Here is a 20,904-nt window from a genome sequence, read left to right on the forward strand (position 1 = left end):
CGAGCTTTTAATTACCGATCGGCATTCTAATTAATGAATGGATTTCCCCGGGCCACCGGGAAAATCGTTATCGATGCGACGAAACAACGGCTATTAGGAGGTCGACGACGAGCAACGACGGGAGAATGACGCGAAAATGGACGGAAGGGGGAGGACCGAGGAAGAAACGGCGTCTTCCAATGTTCTTTCGGAATTGTACTTACTTTCTTTGTACTGGAGAACGTTCGAGTGCTTCTCGTGAATGACGACGCAACGGTAGCAGGATTTTCTGGAACAGAACGGAAAACGAGGGTCTCTCTTATTCAGGCCTTTCATTCGATATCGCTCGACGGAATTAGAACGCTTTCCCCTGTTACCGACGTCTTTTTCCACGTTCGTTGTCTTGTGCCGGGATTGACCCGCGCGGCTACCCTGACCCCGAGAAAACAGGCCAATTTCGCGGAATTCTTGTGGTGGTAGCTGGGTAGTCAACACATCGTCGACCGACAATTTTACGCAGAAGCGAATTCACGTCACGGGCTATTATTTCGTAATTTTTGTACTACTGAACTACTGACTGATACAAATCTAAATACTGCGAAAAGTATATTCTATTGTCGAAAAAGAATCAAAAATCGACAGGACCCTGGATTTCATAAATTGAAATAGGTAACGCAAGTGCGAATACGAATTTCCTCGTGACCGGTCGATAATGTGTAGCACTCTAACGAGTGCTATTTTGCTATCCGAATATCAGCCAGGAGTCGAGAACCTCTAGAAGATCTCTACTTTTTCCATGTCAACGAACGAACTGTTCTGGTAACTAAATATCATCCTTACATTTAGAGAACCTATAAAGAAAGTAAATATACCGACTCTTCGATGAATAGTCTAGCAATATCCAAGAAATAAAGTTCGACGGAGCCGACGGGAAACGCGGTTTACCGCTATAGACACGGTTCGTCTTCTAAATCAAGTAGTATGAGACCGTGATGCTCAGACAGCGTTCCCCCAAAGCTCCATCGAATCACGGTCTCCGCGACGGGTAGATCCGATTCGGCTCGATATTCAAATCTAAAAGAGAATATTCGGTGGTGGTGGTGGTCGCTCGAACGCTATCCCCTCGGTCGTGTCGCGCGGCACCTTACCCCCTGGCGCGACTTCCGCCTTCTTTTTCTATCTCGCCCCCGGCGGGCGTATCGATCGGACACTTTGCAGGCGAGCTCGATAGAAATCTCCACGAAAACTTCGACCGACTCGTGTGACACGAGCATTACGCGGCGAAACGACGTTCTTCCTTTTCCCTCTCGCGTGTGGAAGGCACCGCTGCGAACCCAGCCACCCCACCTCGCGACAAACCCCGCTTTTAATCCCCTTCTAGCCTCCGGGCCAAACTTGCTCCAGGACGTATCGCCCCGAATCTCGACGTCGTCTCTTTTCGACGTTTTCGCCGTGGTTCCCCTCTTTGGTCTCAATTTCTTATTCCGATATTTTCCGCGGCGCGGCGTCTCGAGCCGTTTGGAACCATTAGGGGGTCCCCGAAGGTCGATCGTCGCGAAACCGCTGAACTACCATTGTTTAAGCTCTTCGCTGGCGAATTAATCGGTGCTGAGAGAAGCGTGTTTGTTTCTTAATAATTATACCTCCAGATACAGGTAGAAATTAAGTACATGCGTAAGTACACAATGGTTGTTCAGCTAGTTTACGATCACAATGGCTTTTTTCTTTCCTTATTCGAAGTCGCCAAGGTGAAGAAACGTCTACTCACTGGTTCACTAGAAGGAACTTGTCGCCCTCGTTGTGCAGACACCTGCCCTTGCCGGACAGCTCGTTCTTGGAGATGACGATAGGGTGCGTGACTCCGCTTTGAAACCAGGTACCCTCCCATTTCGGTGGAAACGTGCATTCTGAAACAATCGAGGTACCTAGTTAGTCGAAATCGCCTATATTTATTAATTATTAATACGTCACACCGAATATATTCCTTGTTGCGCCTTTCGATCACTGTTTGGAGAGGGTCACGACAAGTTGTCATCCTTGGAAGAGAGCGAGGAGAAGATGTAACATTCTCGAAGGAAGTAATTCGGGACAAATCGTGCCGGGGCACGAAGACAAAGGGGTTCGGATCCGTGGCGAAGGCAAGGGAACGCGGGCTAAGGGTTGAAAGGGAGGCTGGAAGGGCGCATAACCATGGCGTCGAGATGGGAATTCCCAGGACGGGATAATCCCAGGGGCGAAGCGAATTTCCGGAAACTACTGCTACAGCACGGAAGGGATACATCCACCCGAGTTATCGACGATAATCGAAACTCAGGAACGTCCCTCGTGTCTCGTTCCTTTTTCTCTGTGGAAGTACGTCTGCGAATACCTGACTGTGCATTTCGACCAGCTGGGATTCATTCTCGCGGTTTAGTTTCCCAAATCCAGTTGCAAATCACCATCGGAGGGCTCTCGTATTAAAACATACTGTAACCGTTAATGGAACAGTGGTAAATCTTCGATAGACATCCTTGGGTCTGCTTGGTTAGTTTCTTCCAAGCAACGTCGTTAACCGACGACCCTTGTACGAGCAAGTAAAACAGCCTCGACCTAGTACCTCGACTACAGTATCCCGTGAAGAATAATATCGCAAAAGATGGTTCCCGATCGAGTCTTATCGAGACGTTGTCCGCACGACCAGATGCGTTCTCTGTTCGTTCCGATTGTAGCATCCCCTTTGTTTCCTACTGTTCTATTCCGTTGCGTTGCCCTATTGATACCCTGCCTCACTATGATACGTCCTGCATAATAGCTAAATGTGTCGCGTCTCACTGTTTCAATTCTATTCTTCGAAAAGACAAAGAATCGGACGATGCGATTGCTCGACCCGTAGATACTCGAACCTGGACTTTCCGATCGTGGATGTTCCTAGTAAAACTCGGTGACGTAGAACGCTCGGTAGGTACGCCAAACCGTTCTGCTGGTAATATAGAGGACTCCGTTGATACGTACACTGGCGTATACCTCGCCGTTTTACCTGCTGAGCGTACTACATCGCCGACCAGGTACCACTAGATCTCGGTGCTGTAGGAGGTATATTACTCCTGTTGACGACTCTAACGAGGGAGATATAGCGACTGTCTCCTTAGTTTCCTGATCAAATTTTCTCGAAATGTCTGCCAACGCCATTTGAGATGCACGCTCCTACAAAATTGATCCTCGACAAGGCAATGCAGCGTGTCACCTGGCAGTGGCAATTCGAGTACTGCTTCATCAGAAAAATCGTTGAACGGCATCGCGTGTCGAATTGAATAGCCACGAAACGTAGACCAAACACGAGACTCGAAAACTAACGAATACATCAATCAGAGAAACAATGTTTCGCTAGTTAGGAGAGGTGGATCGAATCATTCAAATATAGCGTAGCCCAAAGAGATGTTCGAAATTCGAATCTAGGTTAAATTTTTCAATGAAGAACTAAATTTGTATTTTTTATCTCTGCCTTCAGCTGTCGACGATACCTTCGGAACAAGAAGACATCGAGGAAATAAATGAAGTGGTCAAAGGAGATATCCCGCCCGTAATCAGTGGTTAATTAGATTTCACTCCAGCAGTCGACGAGGAAAGAGGATGAAAAATATTGTTCCACGGGGATCGCGGTCTCCCGCGGGACCAAAGCTGACGAACGGCAGCCAGACGTTTTCCAGTCGTGTCTTTTTTAAGTAAAAGCTTCGTAAATAAAGACTGTTGTTCGTCGAGCTGTTGATTCATCTAATTGTGGCAATCGTTTTCGCATCACCGCAAGAACAGGGACAGAAGAGAAAATAATCGAGTTGGATTCGTCCTTGACGGTTCGCCTCGTCTCCGACACTTTTCCCTAGATTCGTCCCCGTTTTTTCCTTTCGGTAGACGTTTCGCGAAGCGTCGTCTCGGTCGATAGAACAGATGTCTCTCCTTTTAAGGCGGAATAAAAAAATTTATCCCCCCACGGGAGGAGGCACTTTCGCCAGAGGGGCTCCTGGAATAATAAAACGCGACGAAAACGTTTTAAGCGTTCCCGGCATTGCTTATCGCCGAGGGGATGCTGATATTGACGCGTGTCATTTTACAAAGTTTTTGTAGCGTCGCCGAGTGAGCGGTTCTTTACATTCCGGTTGCGCCATGAAATCTTTTACATCGAGCGTTGCTGGAGAAAGAGTTTCAAATAAATCGATAACACTTTTCATACGTTATTTAAAATTGTAGTTGCTATAAATACGGATTTCGAGACACTAGGATGCAGTAGTTACTCGGTCGGCGAGGTAGAGTATTCCGTTGGCAACGCAGCGTGCTCTGCAGACAATCCCCGATAATGTAGAACGCACAGTCGGTACGGCAAATCGCTTTACCGATAATACAGAACACTCCGAAGATAAATTCCGCGACTAACTTGGTATTCCGGCGAGTAAACCAGTAACGAAAGCCATTATAAAGAGACCGGGAGCACACGACGCTATTTCAGCGGAATCATCCCTTCCCCGAGACGAAATTAAACTCCCGGGAGAAAAACGACTATTTCCATTCAGACACACGCAACGCGGGCGATATTTACGCGCAATTCCGAGGCCTTATCGTTAACAGCATCAGGGACGCCGGCAGGGAACGGCAACTCCGAGAAGATTCGATTTCGCGAGAGGGGCGACGGTGGCCAGCGCGAAACACTCGGCCGTTTTTTTCTCTCTTCCGTTCCATTTCAGCGGTCTCGCGACGCCCTCTCGGGTCCCGTGAGGTGGGTGTGAGATTCTCCATCGCGACCCAGCGACTGGTGCGAACTGTGATTACGGATTTCGAGTCTCGCCCGCGGATTTTACGAGCCCGCCGCGAATCGCGCGAATCATCCCCATCCAAACACCCGTCCTTTTGTTACGCCAGCCCCTCCAAACTACAAGAATCAGGACAGGACACGACGCAACAACCGCGTGAAAATAAATGAATGATGTAGAAATCGATGGTTGTTCTTCAGCATTGTCTTGAGACAAACTTAGATTGGATGTCAACGAAGGTCAAAATCAGTAAAAATAAAATTGTATCCACGACTCACCCCTTGGTCGCTCGGCTTTCAACCCCTCTACCCCCTACGCTTCAGCCCTTCTGGATCCCAACGCGTCGAAAAGCGGGGGAGGCAACGCGTGGCACACGAACCGCATGGAAATAAATAAATGCCTCGAGGGTAAGGGGTGGACCGGCAACGGTGAGACGAGGGCGGAGGGTGGACGCGCGGATGGTGGATTCGCTCCAGGAACCCGCCACCTGCTATCGATTCCAGCCTCGAAACACAGAGCCACGCCGATCTGACGAATGACTTCGTTTCTGCCGATTTTCTTGCCGCTCCAGGGACAGCTCGCTTGTTCCCCGTGAAATACGCGATTTCGCGTTGGTCCCGCGCTCTTGTTTCCAGCGAGGATCTCGATTCCTTCGAACTTCGAATCCCAATCCTCCGAAGGGGATTACGGTGCATCGACGCGTCGAGGATCGTGGTAACGGTATTTCTTAGAGGGCACGTTCGATGATATTTTTCAGATCGTTAAGGGTAGGTTTTTAAAATTAGTCACTGTTTATAAGGTGTTGGACACTCGAGAGCCCTGAACAGTGGACGTGTTATAGATTTAAATATCATTGCAATAGATTGGAAATTGTTTCGATAGGAATAATCTAGTCATATATTTGCTCTGAACAAAGGAGACACCGATGCAACCAATTAACTGTTTCAGGAAAGTAGGTCTCCCTTAAAAAAAAAAAAAAAAAAGGAAGAATTGAAAAGAGGAAAATGAATGCGTAGAAGTAGAAATGAAAGCTATACGTTGGTATTAACCTATCCGTGGTAGTACGGGAATTCAGCGGAACAGAGGCAGGAATACAAAAGAGGTTCGAACAAATAACGCCGATAACGATAAGCTCGATAAACTCGCAGCCGAATAAATTGAAAAGCTACAGTCAGGAGTTTGCCGCGGCAACCACCGTGGCTGATTGAAGATTCTGTTATCAGCGAGCGCGGAAATAGGCAGCCCGGAAACCGGGAGAGCGGGGAAATAAGCAGGGGAAAACAACCGCAGGGTTTCGTATATCATCGCCGGCGCGGGCTTAATATCAATAAATTCAGCCGTATCTTTTAACGACACTTTATCAGCGATTCGCGCGTGCCTCTGAACGAACCACGTTAATGAAAGAAGTTACACGTAAACAATACGATTCGTACATCCAATACCAGTGATCGCTGCTTTTCCAATGAGAATTAATTTCAATAAGAAGAGGAATGGTCTGTTCACGTAACAGAACGCTCGAGATAATGGAGATCTCCTGTACTTATGGAATGAAGAGATACCTCGATAAGGGCATTACAGTACGGAGGAAGTGGCTGTTTCGCTGGGGCGCAGGAAAAAGAATAGGGTGTCGATTCGCGAAAATCCAACGACGTTATTTTTCGTTAACAGAACGACTCTTCTGTCCGGGGATTTAAGAAGCTCGAAATTACGCTGAGTTTATTCTCACGAACGAGTCATTATTTTCCTGCGACCTCCTTACCAGCGTATCCTGCTTCCTGCGCTCCATTCACCTACCGAATAACGACCCCCTGGTGGCTGTACGTCTTCCCGGAAATGGGCCGCCTTCTCCGGTTGGACAGTGATAATAAGAATAGTAGCGACGCGAATGATAACAACGATAACTCGAAAAAGTGGCGAGAAATAAATTTAAACCAAAATTAACCTCGAACAAGCTGTCATTTAGTTTGAAAACGATCGAGACCTCGGTAACTAGACCTCATCGTGATTCGAAGGTGACTGTAGCGTCAAGCGTGAGAAGTGCAGGAGCTATTATTATGCAAATCCCATAATATTCGTTGAGCAACTTGTCGGGGTCTTCCACTGTTGCATCCTAAAATTGCCTGACAATCTTCTCTTTAACTTGGTAAACAAGAACTATAGCCTGTCTCGGTTTCTACGATCGTCCTCTACGTGTCTCGAATATCATATCGCGATGTATCCTACTTTTCCACGTCGTTATTATCAATAAATAATAGAAGTCTCATAGTTCCACGTGAAATCACAGACTAAAACGCAACTAAGGGCCGCGATAAGAAAGATAGAAATAAAACCATAGTCGATACAACAACGACAACTTCAGCGGTTCGGTGGCGCGGCAACGAAAACAGGCGTTAACGAAAAACTGTATTTTCCTTTCTTTTTTCCAGAAAACAGTCGGACAACGCACGCGATATAACGGCGGCGGCTATTTTTCATTCTTTATCCCTAGCACAATCCATTTCACCGGTATTCAAGCAGCCGTAACGACTCCTGCGTGGCTGTAATTTACTCCAGAAATGGCCCACGACAAAATACACCCTGTTTCTAGTCCTATGGGGTGAGCGGGTCACGTGGACGGCCCCGAAATTTCTTGATTAAGACGACGACACGCGATCTTCCGTGGCTGTGCGCGCTCGTTTCTCTTCCGCTCGCCCGATCAATCGCCGACCATCGCCATTTTCCAAAATGGACGAGAATCGTCGCGAAAAGCCGGCTCTCGTTTCTTTCCTCTCTCGCAGTAACGAACAGCGACGTTCCACGGCGCGTCAAATTTCTGCCGTTAGTTCTATTTCCATTCTACAGCCGAGGCCCGTCATACCTTCTACAAACAGGAATTCACCCGTTAGATAGTATACTATCTGGCGATTCGATCTGTGCTATTCAGCCCGATGCAACCCTCCTCGAATCTCCCACGGGACGCGATGAGGCTCCATTGTGATCTCGAACTTGCGGACTGACGATGTTGCCGTTGATAATTGCTCGCGCGATGGAGGCCGATAATGCCCGTGCTCGCCGCGATATTGGAAACAATTTATCCATGAAATGATGCGAGTCTCGTCAAACACGTTTCGCTTTTTTCTCGTCTCGTCTGACTTGTCGAATTTTTCCATCATCCCACCCTTTCGAGCAAAAGTTCGCGTTTATAATTGCGGATTGATCCATGCCTTTTACGATCTACTCGTCATTTTTAAAAGTGCAACAGAACTTGAAAATCACTTCGAATCAAAATTCACCGTGCTATTCTGTGGTTTACAAAGTGCACAGGATGAAACGGCTCCTACGGAAACGCTAATATGCGTTTCCGTGCTCCTTTGGGAATTCTTAAAAGGTTCGCGCAAATATCGCCGCGAGCAACGAAGCAATCAAACTTCATTTCCAGCTCATATTACTTCGCGGTAATTCCGATTCGAGATGAAATAAAGTCCGGAGCAGAATGTTCACGGGCTCCCGGCTCTCGGACGAATTAATTTTGCTTCACTCGACTTTCCATCGATTCCATGAAATTAAGTCCGCGGTACCAGTGGACACCGCCGGCGAGATTTCAATTTTCCTCTGTATGCAACCCCGGGGGTCGCGATAAATTCGAGAATGAAAGAGTGGAACCCCAGCGAAGCGCCGTTTACATATATAGAAACGAATGGAAACATCTGAATAAATAAAATTACATGCAAAGCTCACACGACTGCTCCGAAATAAACCCTTTGCGCTCGCGAGATCGCCACTAGGTTCCACGCAGTAAATCAAACAGCAATAATGTTCGTTTAGGTTTGATTCCATTGGAACTCGAAGTGCCAATAAAATGATTGTCGGTGAGTTAAAGGTGACCTGATTATCAAATCTCTAAGCTTGATATTCGTAGCAATAGAATGCTAAAAAAGCATCTCGAGTGCAAAGGGTAAATATAAAACAAAAATTGTTCCTCGACGCAGAGTCGTCACAGACACGCAAGGTAATATCACCGGAATTCATAAAATCTATGGGGAAAATTCGCGCGAATGGCTATTAGACGGCGGATCGCGCGAAACGAAGATTTACGACGCGCAAATGAAATATTTGCCAATATGGACGCTATGGCGAGATTAAGTAGCTGGATGGGCGTCCCGGTGGGAGCGGCCGCGTTGATACAGACGACCGAAACTTTGGCTATAAACTGCTCGCGGTCCTAATATATATATCATTTATCAGAAGGAAAAGCAGCGCGAGCCGCGGTCCTGCGGGGGCCATTTTCGACGGACCAGTCTGCGGAAAGAATTTCGTCGTACACAAATTCCGCCGGTAAAAGTATAAATGTTCCTTCGAGGGCGCTTATCGGCGCTCGCGTTAAAGCTTTCCTGCATTCTTTACCTCCTTGAAGCGAACATACTCGTTCCGGGTAAAGACACTTTCGAGATATCTTCCTTCGAGAGTTAGGCGGAGATAAGTTCGGCAGAGATAAGGGGAAAGGGGTGACGCCTAGAGGAGAAATGTGAATGGCTTCGGACATCTCGCGAGAATTCGTTAAAACTTCTTTTTCCTATCTCTAACCGTTTGCTAAAATAACACTTGGAGGGCTCGCGCCAGAAACAATACAAAGCTCGCAGTTTCGCTCGACGGGAAATAAAGCGTAATCACCGCAAGATTCGGACAAATCGGTGGGACGTTTTGTCATCGAGGCGCCAGGAGAGATCGTTGCAGAGGCAGGGCGCCGCGAAAAGGGAGTCGTGGAGAACGGGGGTAAAATCGGACGGGCGATCGAAATCGATACCCGTTGATTGCCGAATTCGTTAACCCTTTTGAAAAGCTCGAACGGGGTGGGGCGGGCGGAGGGTGGTAGGGAAACAGGAAGCGAAGGGATGCGACACCGTGGCTACAATGTTGCAGGTTTGCCCGTGTGCTGTCGCGTGTCTCTTCTCTCTCGTCGGCCGAGCCATCCTCTCCCCTGCCCCTTGATCCTCGTTTCTGGCCCCGTTCGGCTTGTTCCCGTTGCGACACCGGAAATAAAAGTGCCGACGAGTCGGCCGGTTGTAATGGTTAATAGTTGCTTGTACGAGTATTTCGAGCCGGTTTCAAATGGCGCGCTCGCTTCGTTGCGACGCGTTCCCGCGAAAAGAGCTTTTGTCCGTCGAACAAAAGAGGGAACCGGCGATATTTGATCGGAAGCGAATAACCGGGATTGTTTAAATGCTCTTACGACCGTTTGCCCAAACTTCTGCTTCGCGGGGAAACTTCGGCGTCGTTTCTGGTGGGCGAAAAAAAAACACAAACTTGGACCTAGAAGCGTACGAGGACAATAATATTTATGCAGGATATAAACGTAATTAGGTTACAAGTGTAATGCCCTTGTGTATATATTAGCTAGACTGGTAAATAATGTCGTTTTTGCAATTTTAAATACTTGTTCATCACTCGTCAGCTCGTTGATCTGTATCGTTGAATTTAATGTAAAAGAAACGACATTATTTTCTAGTCTACCGAATGAAATAGCTCGTGCTTCTCGAGAGTGACGTTACTAATTCAGATTGACAGCAAGAGACTGATCACAGCTCTTCAGTGCAGAAAACAATAATGACGATACTGGTTTATCCGAACACCAAGTATCACTGTCCCCTTACAATGAACGACAACCTCTCGAAGACACGAGTATAACGACGTCGCTGCAGATTTCTTGCAAAGGCAATCCCAGGCCAAGAAGATCTCGCGAATCCTCCTAGGAAGAAGACACCCCGATGAAACGACGTCTCAGCGCCAATTCCTCCAGCCACGTCCTCGCGAGGATCAAGAGAGCCAACCCTCGAGCTCGTCCTTCTTCGATATCGAATCGCGGCGATCCATTATCTTTTTATCAGCAGCCCGCGACGCGACAGACGACGAGCGGGAGCGGGCCTACGTCGAATCTTTGGGACGCCAAGTGAATTATTGTCAGTCGACCGGGAGAAGAATAGCGGCGCGCATCCCTGACACTTTGACAGTCGTTGGGCGACGTAGACGCGCAGGGACCAGGGACTCCGGCTGCCAGAATAAGTGGGAGGGAGGATGGAAAACCGCGACCACCCTCGTCCTCGTGCTTCTCCTCGGCAGAGCCCTCTCCCCTCATTGACAGCTGTCAGCCGTCAGCGCTGGAAAGTTTTACGAGGACGAAAGTTGATATTGCTGCGCTTGCAGCTTTACCCCTTCCACCGACTACCACCCCCTCCTCCAATATATCCCATCGTTCTTTTCCCCGTCGTTCGAATTCGCCAAATTTTTCATTTCCACCTTCTGCGTTCTTTCTTTCCGATCCGATCGCTTCATCGCTCCATTGTCTTATCTCAATCCCTTGACGGCTGTATCCTTAACAGACTATTATAGTATCTCCGTGCCTCCATGATTAACGATATTACGTTAAATGCTTATTACGAGGAATGCTTGAAAAGCGTTTTTGATGAAAGTTCCCCCTAATCCTGGCCATAACCGAGACGGAAGGATTAAGTAGAAGGTCTCGAGATATTGTTGCTAAAACTGCGACGAGTTCGTCATCAAGGGGTTAATCCATTTCTTCGATCGACCATTCCAGCTTCGTTTCAATTCCGTTTTTCTTCCCGTGGAAACGCCGCCCTTTGTGCGCCCTTATTTCTCAATTCTCCGTTGTTCCGCTCGCTGTCCCTTCCTCGTTGTCTTTTTCAGCCTCTCCAACCGGAACTTTTTTCTCCTCTCGGAATTGATGTTGTTGCAGCGGTTCAACCTCGTTCGCCCCTCGCCACTTATCCCACCTTTTGTTCCCCACGCCCCCACGGACTCGCCCCTCGGTCCCGTTGCTATTTCTCTGCCTATTTCTAACTTTGTCGATTTTCTAATTGTCTCCTCCCTTTATCCTCTTTTTCCCCGATGTGTTTTTTTTTTGCGCCCCACACATGCTCCGCTTCCTCTCGAATTCAGTTTGAAATGTTCCATCGCGGTGCCTATTTGGCAGTGTAACCAAGCTTTCGAATCCATTAGGGGAGTTTGGGATGACGTAGCAGATTAGACTGACCGGTCGAAGCGTTGATAGGGTTGATAGATTCGTCTCCATGTTTAAGGCTTGCTCGTCGGATCGATACTACACTTTCGAAGCTAGCAAAGGAGGAAGGGGTGCGTTAAAAAAAAAAAAAAACAGATCGATTCTGTCGGAAGGGTCGATAATCGACGTTTCGATTCCGATGCGAAAAAAAAACGAGCACGAAGATTGGAAGAACGGCCTCAGGGCGACGGGGAGGTGGGAAAAAAATCGAAAATGTTCCCAGCCGTTTGGGGCGCGCAGGGGTGTTGGTTCTCGATGACGACGTCACGGATTGAAATGGCGCGTAAAATGGCCACTGCTCCCAAGGGCGAAATATTCGAAGTCTCCAATTTTATTCATTCCCCACCCCTCGCCCTTTTGCCCTCTGGGCCTGTCACCCTCTTTCTCTCACGGTCCTTCGCCACCCTCGGCGCTTCTCACTCGCGCAGAGGTAACGCTGCCGTGAGAAGGGCGGGGACGAACCGATGTTGGCACCCCCGAAAAACATTTGTTATTCAGGGGAACAGGTTCTTGTTGCTCGAATAAGTGGGAATATGAAGAGAGAACGCGGAGGGGCGTGAAAGTGGAGGCGGCGATTGGAAAATAATCTCGACGCTGCGGCATTCGTTCCGTATGGAAAGTTATGCGAGCCTCTAGGACAGGGTCGGAGAAACCTTTTGCCATCGGAAGGCCGCGTGTCATTTCCCACGTTTCTCATAAGAAGATTACACGTTTGATTAATCGTTAGAAGAAGATGCTTCTCGCTCCCAACTCGGATACTTCTCTAAATAAATCTGTTTACCTTCGAGATTAACCGATGGACTCCTCGTTAGGAACGAGAAATTATGATAAATACCTGCGACGAGGAGTTTCTTTGAATATTGACTAGGGGATCGTCCTTGACTTACCTGAAACGAAAAGGAAAAAATCTAGTTAGCGACGAAAAAGGGTAATATTCTTTTTATAAAAAGGATTGTTTCCCGAGAACGATGTCGCAGGAAATTGATCAATGGGACGAATCGTGGGGCCGCGATAACGTAATTGTTGCTCAAACAAGGTACTTTGTTTGCTACGATAATGCGCGAGCCAAAGTCTGCTTAGCGTGCGCTCGAGGATAGAAAAGGAGCTAGAGCGCCGCGACGAACGAAGAAAGTGGAAGCTAGACGGAGAACAAAGGAAGGAAAAAGAGGCCTCGGTGGTTCTATTCGTCGTGCATAATTGATTGGCGCTTCAAAGGTCCTGGGAATAATCCGGGCCACTGTGTAACGCAGATACGGCACTTTTTCATCCTGGGGGGTCGGCTTGTCCGTCTCTCGATAAAAGTCAGGACCCGAGCATTGTCATTGGTCCGGAGCACAATAGCTACCGCGATCCGACGCGCTGGATGTTTCCGTTTGCAAATGAAAAACGAAGCCCGTAAGAAATGCGTCGATGAATAAATAGTTTAACATATCTACGACAGCTCTCGTACTTTTACGAATAACTAGTGCCGCAAAGTGCATAGTATCCGCGCAGAAGATTCTCAAAAACTGGCCAACTTTCAAGAGTGATCGAAGAGGCATCGTTTCCAATGCGCGCCTATCGCGAAGCACTAAACTGGCAGCGTCCAACAGTAATCGCGCCATGGCCCGTGATTCTCGCGGTCGGAGAGTTCAATTTACAAAACGGCGATTCGAGTGGTTCTGACGCGAGGCGAGTCGAGGCATTAACAAAACAAGTTTCGCGATTTACTCGGGGCAAAGGGTACGAAAGGGTCGGATGAAGAGTCGGTGGTTGCTCTGCTGGTGTCGAGAGAGACGCGGGACTGTGGAAACACGAGAGGAAGACGAAGAGACGGAAAGGGTGGAGCCTTTATTGACCCTCGAAACGAGTTTAAACCGAGGGTGAAGCGGCCTGATTGCCGCACCGATTGTATTCGCTGCGGCATAATGAAAATTCTTCTTGCGTCATCTGCCCCCGAGGATAGTTTAACGGCATACTGAAATCCTTTCCCTCTCGGCGCCATAGTTGTCCGGTAGTTGATCGCAATCTCCTGTCGCGTTCGACTCTTATCGAGGACGAACGACCTCCTTTAATCGTCCTTAAAACCTCTCGCTCGCCGGGCCTGGGGAAATTAATTAAACGCGATCGAGCATCCTGCGAGCGTGTCCCGTTAACGTCAATTTTATGCGGATCACGGAAACGATAAAGGATCCTTCGCGTTACAGCTGGTACAGTTCGCTGTTCGCTCGCGTTCCGATCAATGCGCGTGATTCCCTTCCAAGGGAACGTTCACCTTTTTCATTCAATAGTTTTCATAGGAAATTCTGGGGCGCAAATCTAGGCTCTTCCGCTAAATTGCTCGGTTCTTTTTTAAACTAGATAGCACGTTAGCGTTAATATCTGGATTTTCCCCAAGCAGTCGCCTAATCCCTTTAGAAAACCGTAACCAACGACTAGACTAAGGACAGCACTACACAAATGTCCACTGGACTAAGCTAACATCATTAATTCCTCCAAATTAACTCAAACTATTCCCCAGTTCCATTCGAGCTCTCTCCTGTGTCAACACATTGCATATTTAACTGTTCTAAGCTTGACGATGCGATTCGTGAGAAGCTACTTGGTACTGACAATACGCAATTTACCCTGTTCCGTCTAAATCTATACAATTAAGACCGAGTTGCGTCTCGCTCGAGTACTGCAACAATATTGGATGCTGGCAAAATATACTAACTGGAACGCGTCTAACTGAACGGATAAACAAAATTGGAAACGAGAAAACGAGATTAAAACTTGCTTGGGAATTATCGTAGCTCTCATCAAAATTGTTTAAACACCCGCAGTCGTCGATGGAATACGCTCGGGGAGTATCGGATGATCAAATAGTAAAGTGAAATTCCTCCGACTAACATCTGATGCTAACGAAAATCGACGTACGTAAGCTACACGAGAATAAGCAAGGACCAGGCTCGATGCATTGGAACAGAAACGTCTAGAGCAGTGTTCCTCAACCTCGATTCTGGAGTTTGTTTACCTACTGATCTATTTATGTAGTCGGTCGAAAAGGGAACAAAGTACATGATTTCATACTTTAAACTGAATCTACGTGTACGCTATTTTCCAGTGTTTTACCCTACTCTGATATCTGAGTAATATTTTTCATGTTTCACCTAAAAGTTGTAGCTTAACATTTCGTGACATGATTCGTTCGTGGTTCATCAGGTGGCCAGATGGTTCAGGATGAGAATCCCTGTGACGGAGGGTCGAAGGAAGACGATCCCCAACTATCGAGCCTGGCCAGACGCTCATTCGTTATTCATTCACCGAAATCACTCGCGGATCTGCGGCTCTGTCTACACGCAGCCCAGCTTCACGGCATCACCATAAAACCCGTGGAAATTCGCGACACGAGAAAGACACTGCACAATTCATACAGTTCGCGAACCGTGGACTGTAACGAGAGGCGTTGGAAGCGGCGTGGAAAACGCGAAAGGAGAAAATTGCGTTTCCGCGTCGGGGCAACGGGTGGAAACGGACGGGCGTGAAGCTTCTTTTCTTTAACAGCGGCGATGCTTCGCGTTTCGTCGTCCAGAAAGGCTGCGACTGTTTCGAAAAGCCAGCGTTTACAGCAACTTTTGCCCTCGCGACGCCAGGGACCCTCCAGCTGGAAAATATCGGGCACGTACGTGGCTCCTCGTGAAAGCGTCAGGCCAAATCAGTCGCAAATCGTACTTTTGTGTTCGAGTGTTGGCAGATAGTAGTAATAGTATTCGTACATCGAATTCTCAAAACCCCATTTGTAATTCACGATTTTATCGAAGCTTCGTTGTAAACAGCTTGGCAGCAACCAAGAACCGCTAGTTTTCATTTATTTCCTTCAACGAATAAAAAAAACCTCTGATTCATTATCTTCCATTTTGTATCCACGAGAGAATCGTGGTCCAGGTTGGAATCGAACATCCATCACCCCAAACTGCGACCAACCCCCGTCCGTGGAACGAGACCATTCGTATTCCCAGTCCATCTCCGAAACAGCGAAATGAAAAACAAAGGCGTGTAGCCGACGCGTTCGTAAAAGAATCATATTTAAGTCCGCAGAGAGGCGGCCGGCGTCATCGCGGTCCCGCCGGGCGTTAAATAATAAATAATCCGGCTGCATGAAAATTTCGCAGCCACGGCACGCGGCGCGTCCCTTGAAAATTTCATCCGCGAGCGGCGATTACGTGTCGCGGAAAGTGTCTCCGCGGCGTCGTCGAGGCCTGAAATAGCAAAGTTTTCGCCCGCGGAGCGGTAAGAACGGATTTCGTTATGGAATCCAGGAAAGCCGCCCTCGACTTCGCACCCATACGAATGCGGGGACGGGCAACCGTGAGAAACGGAGAGAAATTCGCTGTACCGTTTCTCGACGGCTGCGGAACTTGGCAGGATTCCGATATCGCGGCCCTGTCACGCCAGACAATTCGAACCTATTGATTATACTCAGCCGGCTTGACTTTAATCCGCCTCTACTTTCCCCGTAAATATATCACGGGCTATATTTTACCGTTTACTTAACGTCGTCGGACCTGGGATTTACGTTCACGACGATTTCAACGGAACGCTCCTAATTTCCAGGCGACCCTGGACCATTAGAAAAGTGGTGCCTCGACGCGGTTCATAGGAGAAGTTGGCCGAAGGCTCTTCGAGGAACGGACCAAGTATAGGTGATAATGGAGGTTTTACTGCAGTCGTGGCGTTTCGGAACGAAGTCGGTGGTTTAGAAAAATAATTGGCATTCTTAACGCGGTCTCCTCGCAGGTGAGACCTCTATCCCCCTCCCTTGAATTGTTTCGTATTCCGCGCATTACAACCATCATTTGAATAATCAAAATTTCAGACGTAACCATTTTCTTGGAAACTTGGAAATTCCCGCTCGTCTCTCGGTTCCCCGGGGTTGCAACGCAAACTTTTCCTCTGTAGATTCACGGAAGGAGACAAACGCGATTTGAAAATTTCGCGTCTCGACGCTCGACTACGCTTCTCGAAAGGGACTGGATTATAAGCGCCTGCATCTCGACGCGGATACAAACAGGTGCGCGCGGTCCCGACCGCCCCCAACCCGCGTCCTACAGGAAGTCCGATAAGAAGAAGCGAAGTTTCTCGCTGGAATCTTCGGATCCGCAGCCGCGGAAGCGTCTAATATTGTATTCATGAAGTGACAAGCGTTCGAAGGGTTCTGAATAAATAAATAAATAAGCGAACACGCGGGGATCTACGTGAAATGGTGTCACGAATTTCGCCACACTTCAAAAAACAATTCGGATTCTGATAAATCCGATACGAAACAGAATACCATACAGAGATAATATACGTATAAATCTATGATACTTTCCTTGGGAAAGGATTTTGGAATTAAACTAAAATTTGTTTCTCTGAAAACAAAGCTTGAAATTTTGTTTGCTTGCTGTATTATAATAACTATTTAGACCACGCACAGTCTTTTACCTGAAAACAAAGAACAGCGTGGTAAGATTCGAATTGATAAAATACTATTTCATAACATACGCAACAAGGTTGACCAAACAGTAAATTTTCTACTTCCTGACCAAGTCTTTCCGGAGGAGAAAGATCCGGTGGATTCACTCTGTACACGCGAATGAGCGCGCCCATATTTATACAGAAGGAAGAAAGAAAAAAAAAAAAGAAGCTCGAGACGAGTGAAACGGAGAATGAAGCGATGGCGAGAGAAACGGGGGCGGGGGTTGACAACTTCGAGAGCTCTTTCAATTTATCTCATCCCCTCGAGCGTCCTTTCCCTCCCTCTTTTCCAGCCGCGCATTTCTATTCTTCGCGGCGTTCTCCTCTTTGTCTTTGCACATCCGCTCTCTTTCCGCGGACTTACGACGATATTTATTAAAGCACCGTCGCGTCGCACAAAGGAGGAAGGCTCCGAGAGCGAGCAGCCGACGACACAATTTCAACGGGCGGGTGTATCGGATCAGTCCATAAATCCGCGCCAAGTTTCTCGTAGATGGCAGAAGTTGCTTAAAAAAATCACTCCCGGACAACTTTCGTTGTACCTGGTCGTTTAATGCGTCTCGACGACGGGAAAGTTACCGGGTTTCCCCATTGGACGCCGCGACGATCTGTTGCGTTGACAAACTTTTCAACTCGGTCCCAGCTTATCGCCTTTGTCAACCACGGACGCGACCGCGATGGACATCGTATACCCCTGACGAAACGAGACGATTCGTACTCGTTTTGTAAATTTTTTCTTTTGGTATAGTGGCATTACCATGTAATGTAAGTACCTGCCTCAACGAAAGGTTCGTTGGCGTAAGAACCCCTGCCAGTGGTAACTGAGACTAATATAATATGTTAATAGGCGCCCTTACGAACCCATCACCTTCGGGTGGGTCAAGTTCGGCCCTCAGGCACAAATAATGGCCCTTGGAACACATATCGTAGATTAATCGCGGGTGAATTTATCTAGCTCGAGTGCATCGAGATATATAAATTTTCACGAAGTAGAGATCGCTGATAGGTGATTACTTTACGCGTGTTCGTCGCCAATTATTCAAGAGGGCGAAAAAAAAAAAAGGCAAGAACCGTGGGATGCGTCGCGTCAATTATTCGTCGCGACAACCCACGTGCTGTCGAAGCAGCGACTGCAATTATTGCCACAGTTTGGGGTCCTGAAATCGTGTAATTATAGCGACCGTGCCGCTTCACGCGGCAGTTATTACGCATGCAGCCGGACCCTGCGAAATAAACGCAATAACAATAACAATAATTATGATAATGATAACAATAATGATAACGGTAACAGAATTACGAAACGTCCAATTTAGCCGAGCAAAACGTTGACCACGACTCCGAGGTATTAATTATCCGACGACCGTTACAATGCTCGGGCAGTGGTAGAAACAACGATAATTAGGTAAGCGCCCGTGGAAAAACTACTCCTTACGTATTCTCCGCGAATAGGAAAGGTTTCGGGCGAGTGTATCCTTCGAGCATTTACTATTGACAGCGTTTCAAGTCTGTTGCGTGTACGTTTAAATATTCTCGATGTTCGTGATGTATAACAAACACAGCAACAGGAGATTTTGAATTATTCAGAGAGCACCTGGTGTTTCCATCGAGTAAGAGGCCCTATTTAGACTCGATATCGAACACTTCGATTGCCTACTTTAATAGAGGGCGAGGCACGTAACTGGAGTCACTTCGATAACTCCGTAAATATTGATTCGGACGATTGCATGGTTCAAAAGGAGCCACGCGATGCGCTATTAATATTCCATCGGGTCTAGTTCTCAAGATCTCAAGGCTACCTTCTATTTTTTAACCGCGAATCAATCTCTTTCGATCATGGATAAACAACGTTCTTATTATTTTGATTAATGTTTAGAATGCACGCTTTCTATTAACCCTTAATATTTTTATGTTCGTGCTCTAACGTTAATTGTTATGGATAATTTTAAAAGGAAATACAAGTTTGAATATGAAAGAAAAAGGAGAGGAGCTACCTAAACAAAATAATACCGAGAAAAGAAGAAAATATGAAACTTTTGTCCGCCATACTCTCCATGCTTGTTGCCAACAAATTTTCATTTCTTTTCTTAAACCTGGAAAATCTTCTCGAGGAAGGAACCTTTCCTAATCAAAGCTTCATTAAAAATGCTTTCAAGAAATTCGTCGACTCCAGAAGCTGAGGGGTTCCATGGCAACCAAGATAAAGAAACTTGCGAGTCCTTCACAAAAATGACTCGACTTCTGACTCGGATTCAAAGTCCTTAACCGAGTCCCGTATTCCAGTTGCCTAATAGATTCGGTTAGGTACACCACCGTAATTCGTCAACGATCGTATGCACCGACAACCCCTACTAGCGATCCTTTCACCCTTGGAAACAGCCCTTTTATCCCTACGTATCAGGCGTTTCCTCCGCGAGCGTTCACCCTCCTTTAGACGCGTCGTTCCCAGCGTCTTCCGCGAAATCCTTCCGCCGAAAATACCGGGATACCGAAAGCTTCGGATTACCGTTAACGAAACAATACAAGGGGCCGCGAGCAGAACGCCGGACAGCCGCCTCCCTTTGTCCGAATCCTGAAAAGCTCGTTCTCCCTGTTCCATCGACGTAGCCCGTCGCTCGTCCCGCTCCTACCGTCAACTAGTTTGTAATAAAATACCGTACGAGCTCTCCCGACGGATTATATTGCCCTTCACTGACCCCTCCAGTCAGCTCCGACGGGATATCTGGATTCCTCCGAGGATTGGAAGAATGTTCCCGACACGCCTCGGGTTCGAGAGCCTTCAGGTATTCGGATCCACGAACCGTCGAGGTAATTAACTACGAATTAATCGGTTGCTCTCGAAGCCTTCGACGCCAAGGATCTCTTGGGTTCCAAAGGATTACCCGACGTGAGAATGATCTGACATCCCCGTACCACCAGAGTTCGCATCGCCTCGTCTTCCTGGGTTAGGCTCTCTTTCTTTAACTCGAGCGATCTACTGTAAGCATCTGTTTTTCTTTCGCGCAATACGTATGGTTAATTAGGAAAGAGGGTTGAACCAAGCCTCGAACCGTAGAAGTAAACGGTCGTGGTCTACGTGCTAATTCTATTCTAAGTTTTTCTTTTGAGTTTGATTGAAGTTTTTGTACCGGTCTCTAAAAATAAAGTGCTTAAACTATTTTCTGTCATTGCAGTTAAACTCGATGTGTTAGAAGTAGCGTTCTTGGGTTGGTAGACCTCTTCCAAAATGTTTTCCTTATCTGTCGACATCCTAGCGTTGTCTTCTACATGTTGGAGCCCACATATATGGCCCCTTGAATTAAACTCGGAAGCAAGAAAAGCTTTCCTAACTTTCCCAAAGCTTTCCCAGAGTGCGACTAAATGTTGCAACAACCTTCACTGTTTCGGACCAAACTTAAGATCTAGCCTTTCAGAAATAGCCATTTAATACGGATAACGATCTTATCGCTTCGAGGACGAACAGGTTTGGTAACAGCGGTAGATTATCCAAAGTATTCATTCTTGTTAGTCTCGCTACTTTTCCTCACGCTCGCAGCGATTCTAAATAATTCCTGGAACGGCTTTCGCGAAATAAGGAATCCCATTCGGTTGTTTTTATTTCTCCCTCAACCTCCT

The 20,904-nt window shown here is 47.3% G+C and overlaps 1 protein-coding gene across 3 annotated transcripts in view; it reads right to left on the reverse strand.

Annotated features, from left to right (window-relative positions):
* LOC128872615 (uncharacterized) overlaps positions 1-20,904 on the reverse strand; it is a 273,873-nt gene that overhangs the window by 71,355 nt on the left and 181,614 nt on the right. For all 3 annotated transcript variants that reach the window (XM_054115480.1, XM_054115477.1, XM_054115479.1), the window contains exons 4-5: positions 1,748-1,886; positions 204-268 (exon numbers count right to left, since the gene is read on the reverse strand). In XM_054115480.1, the coding sequence (XP_053971455.1) occupies positions 204-268; positions 1,748-1,886 (204 nt within the window). The remainder of the gene's footprint in view (positions 1-203; positions 269-1,747; positions 1,887-20,904) is intronic.

This window comes from Hylaeus volcanicus, chromosome 2 (assembly GCF_026283585.1).
Source record: "Hylaeus volcanicus isolate JK05 chromosome 2, UHH_iyHylVolc1.0_haploid, whole genome shotgun sequence".
NCBI classification, from domain to species: Eukaryota; Metazoa; Arthropoda; class Insecta; order Hymenoptera; family Colletidae; genus Hylaeus; species Hylaeus volcanicus.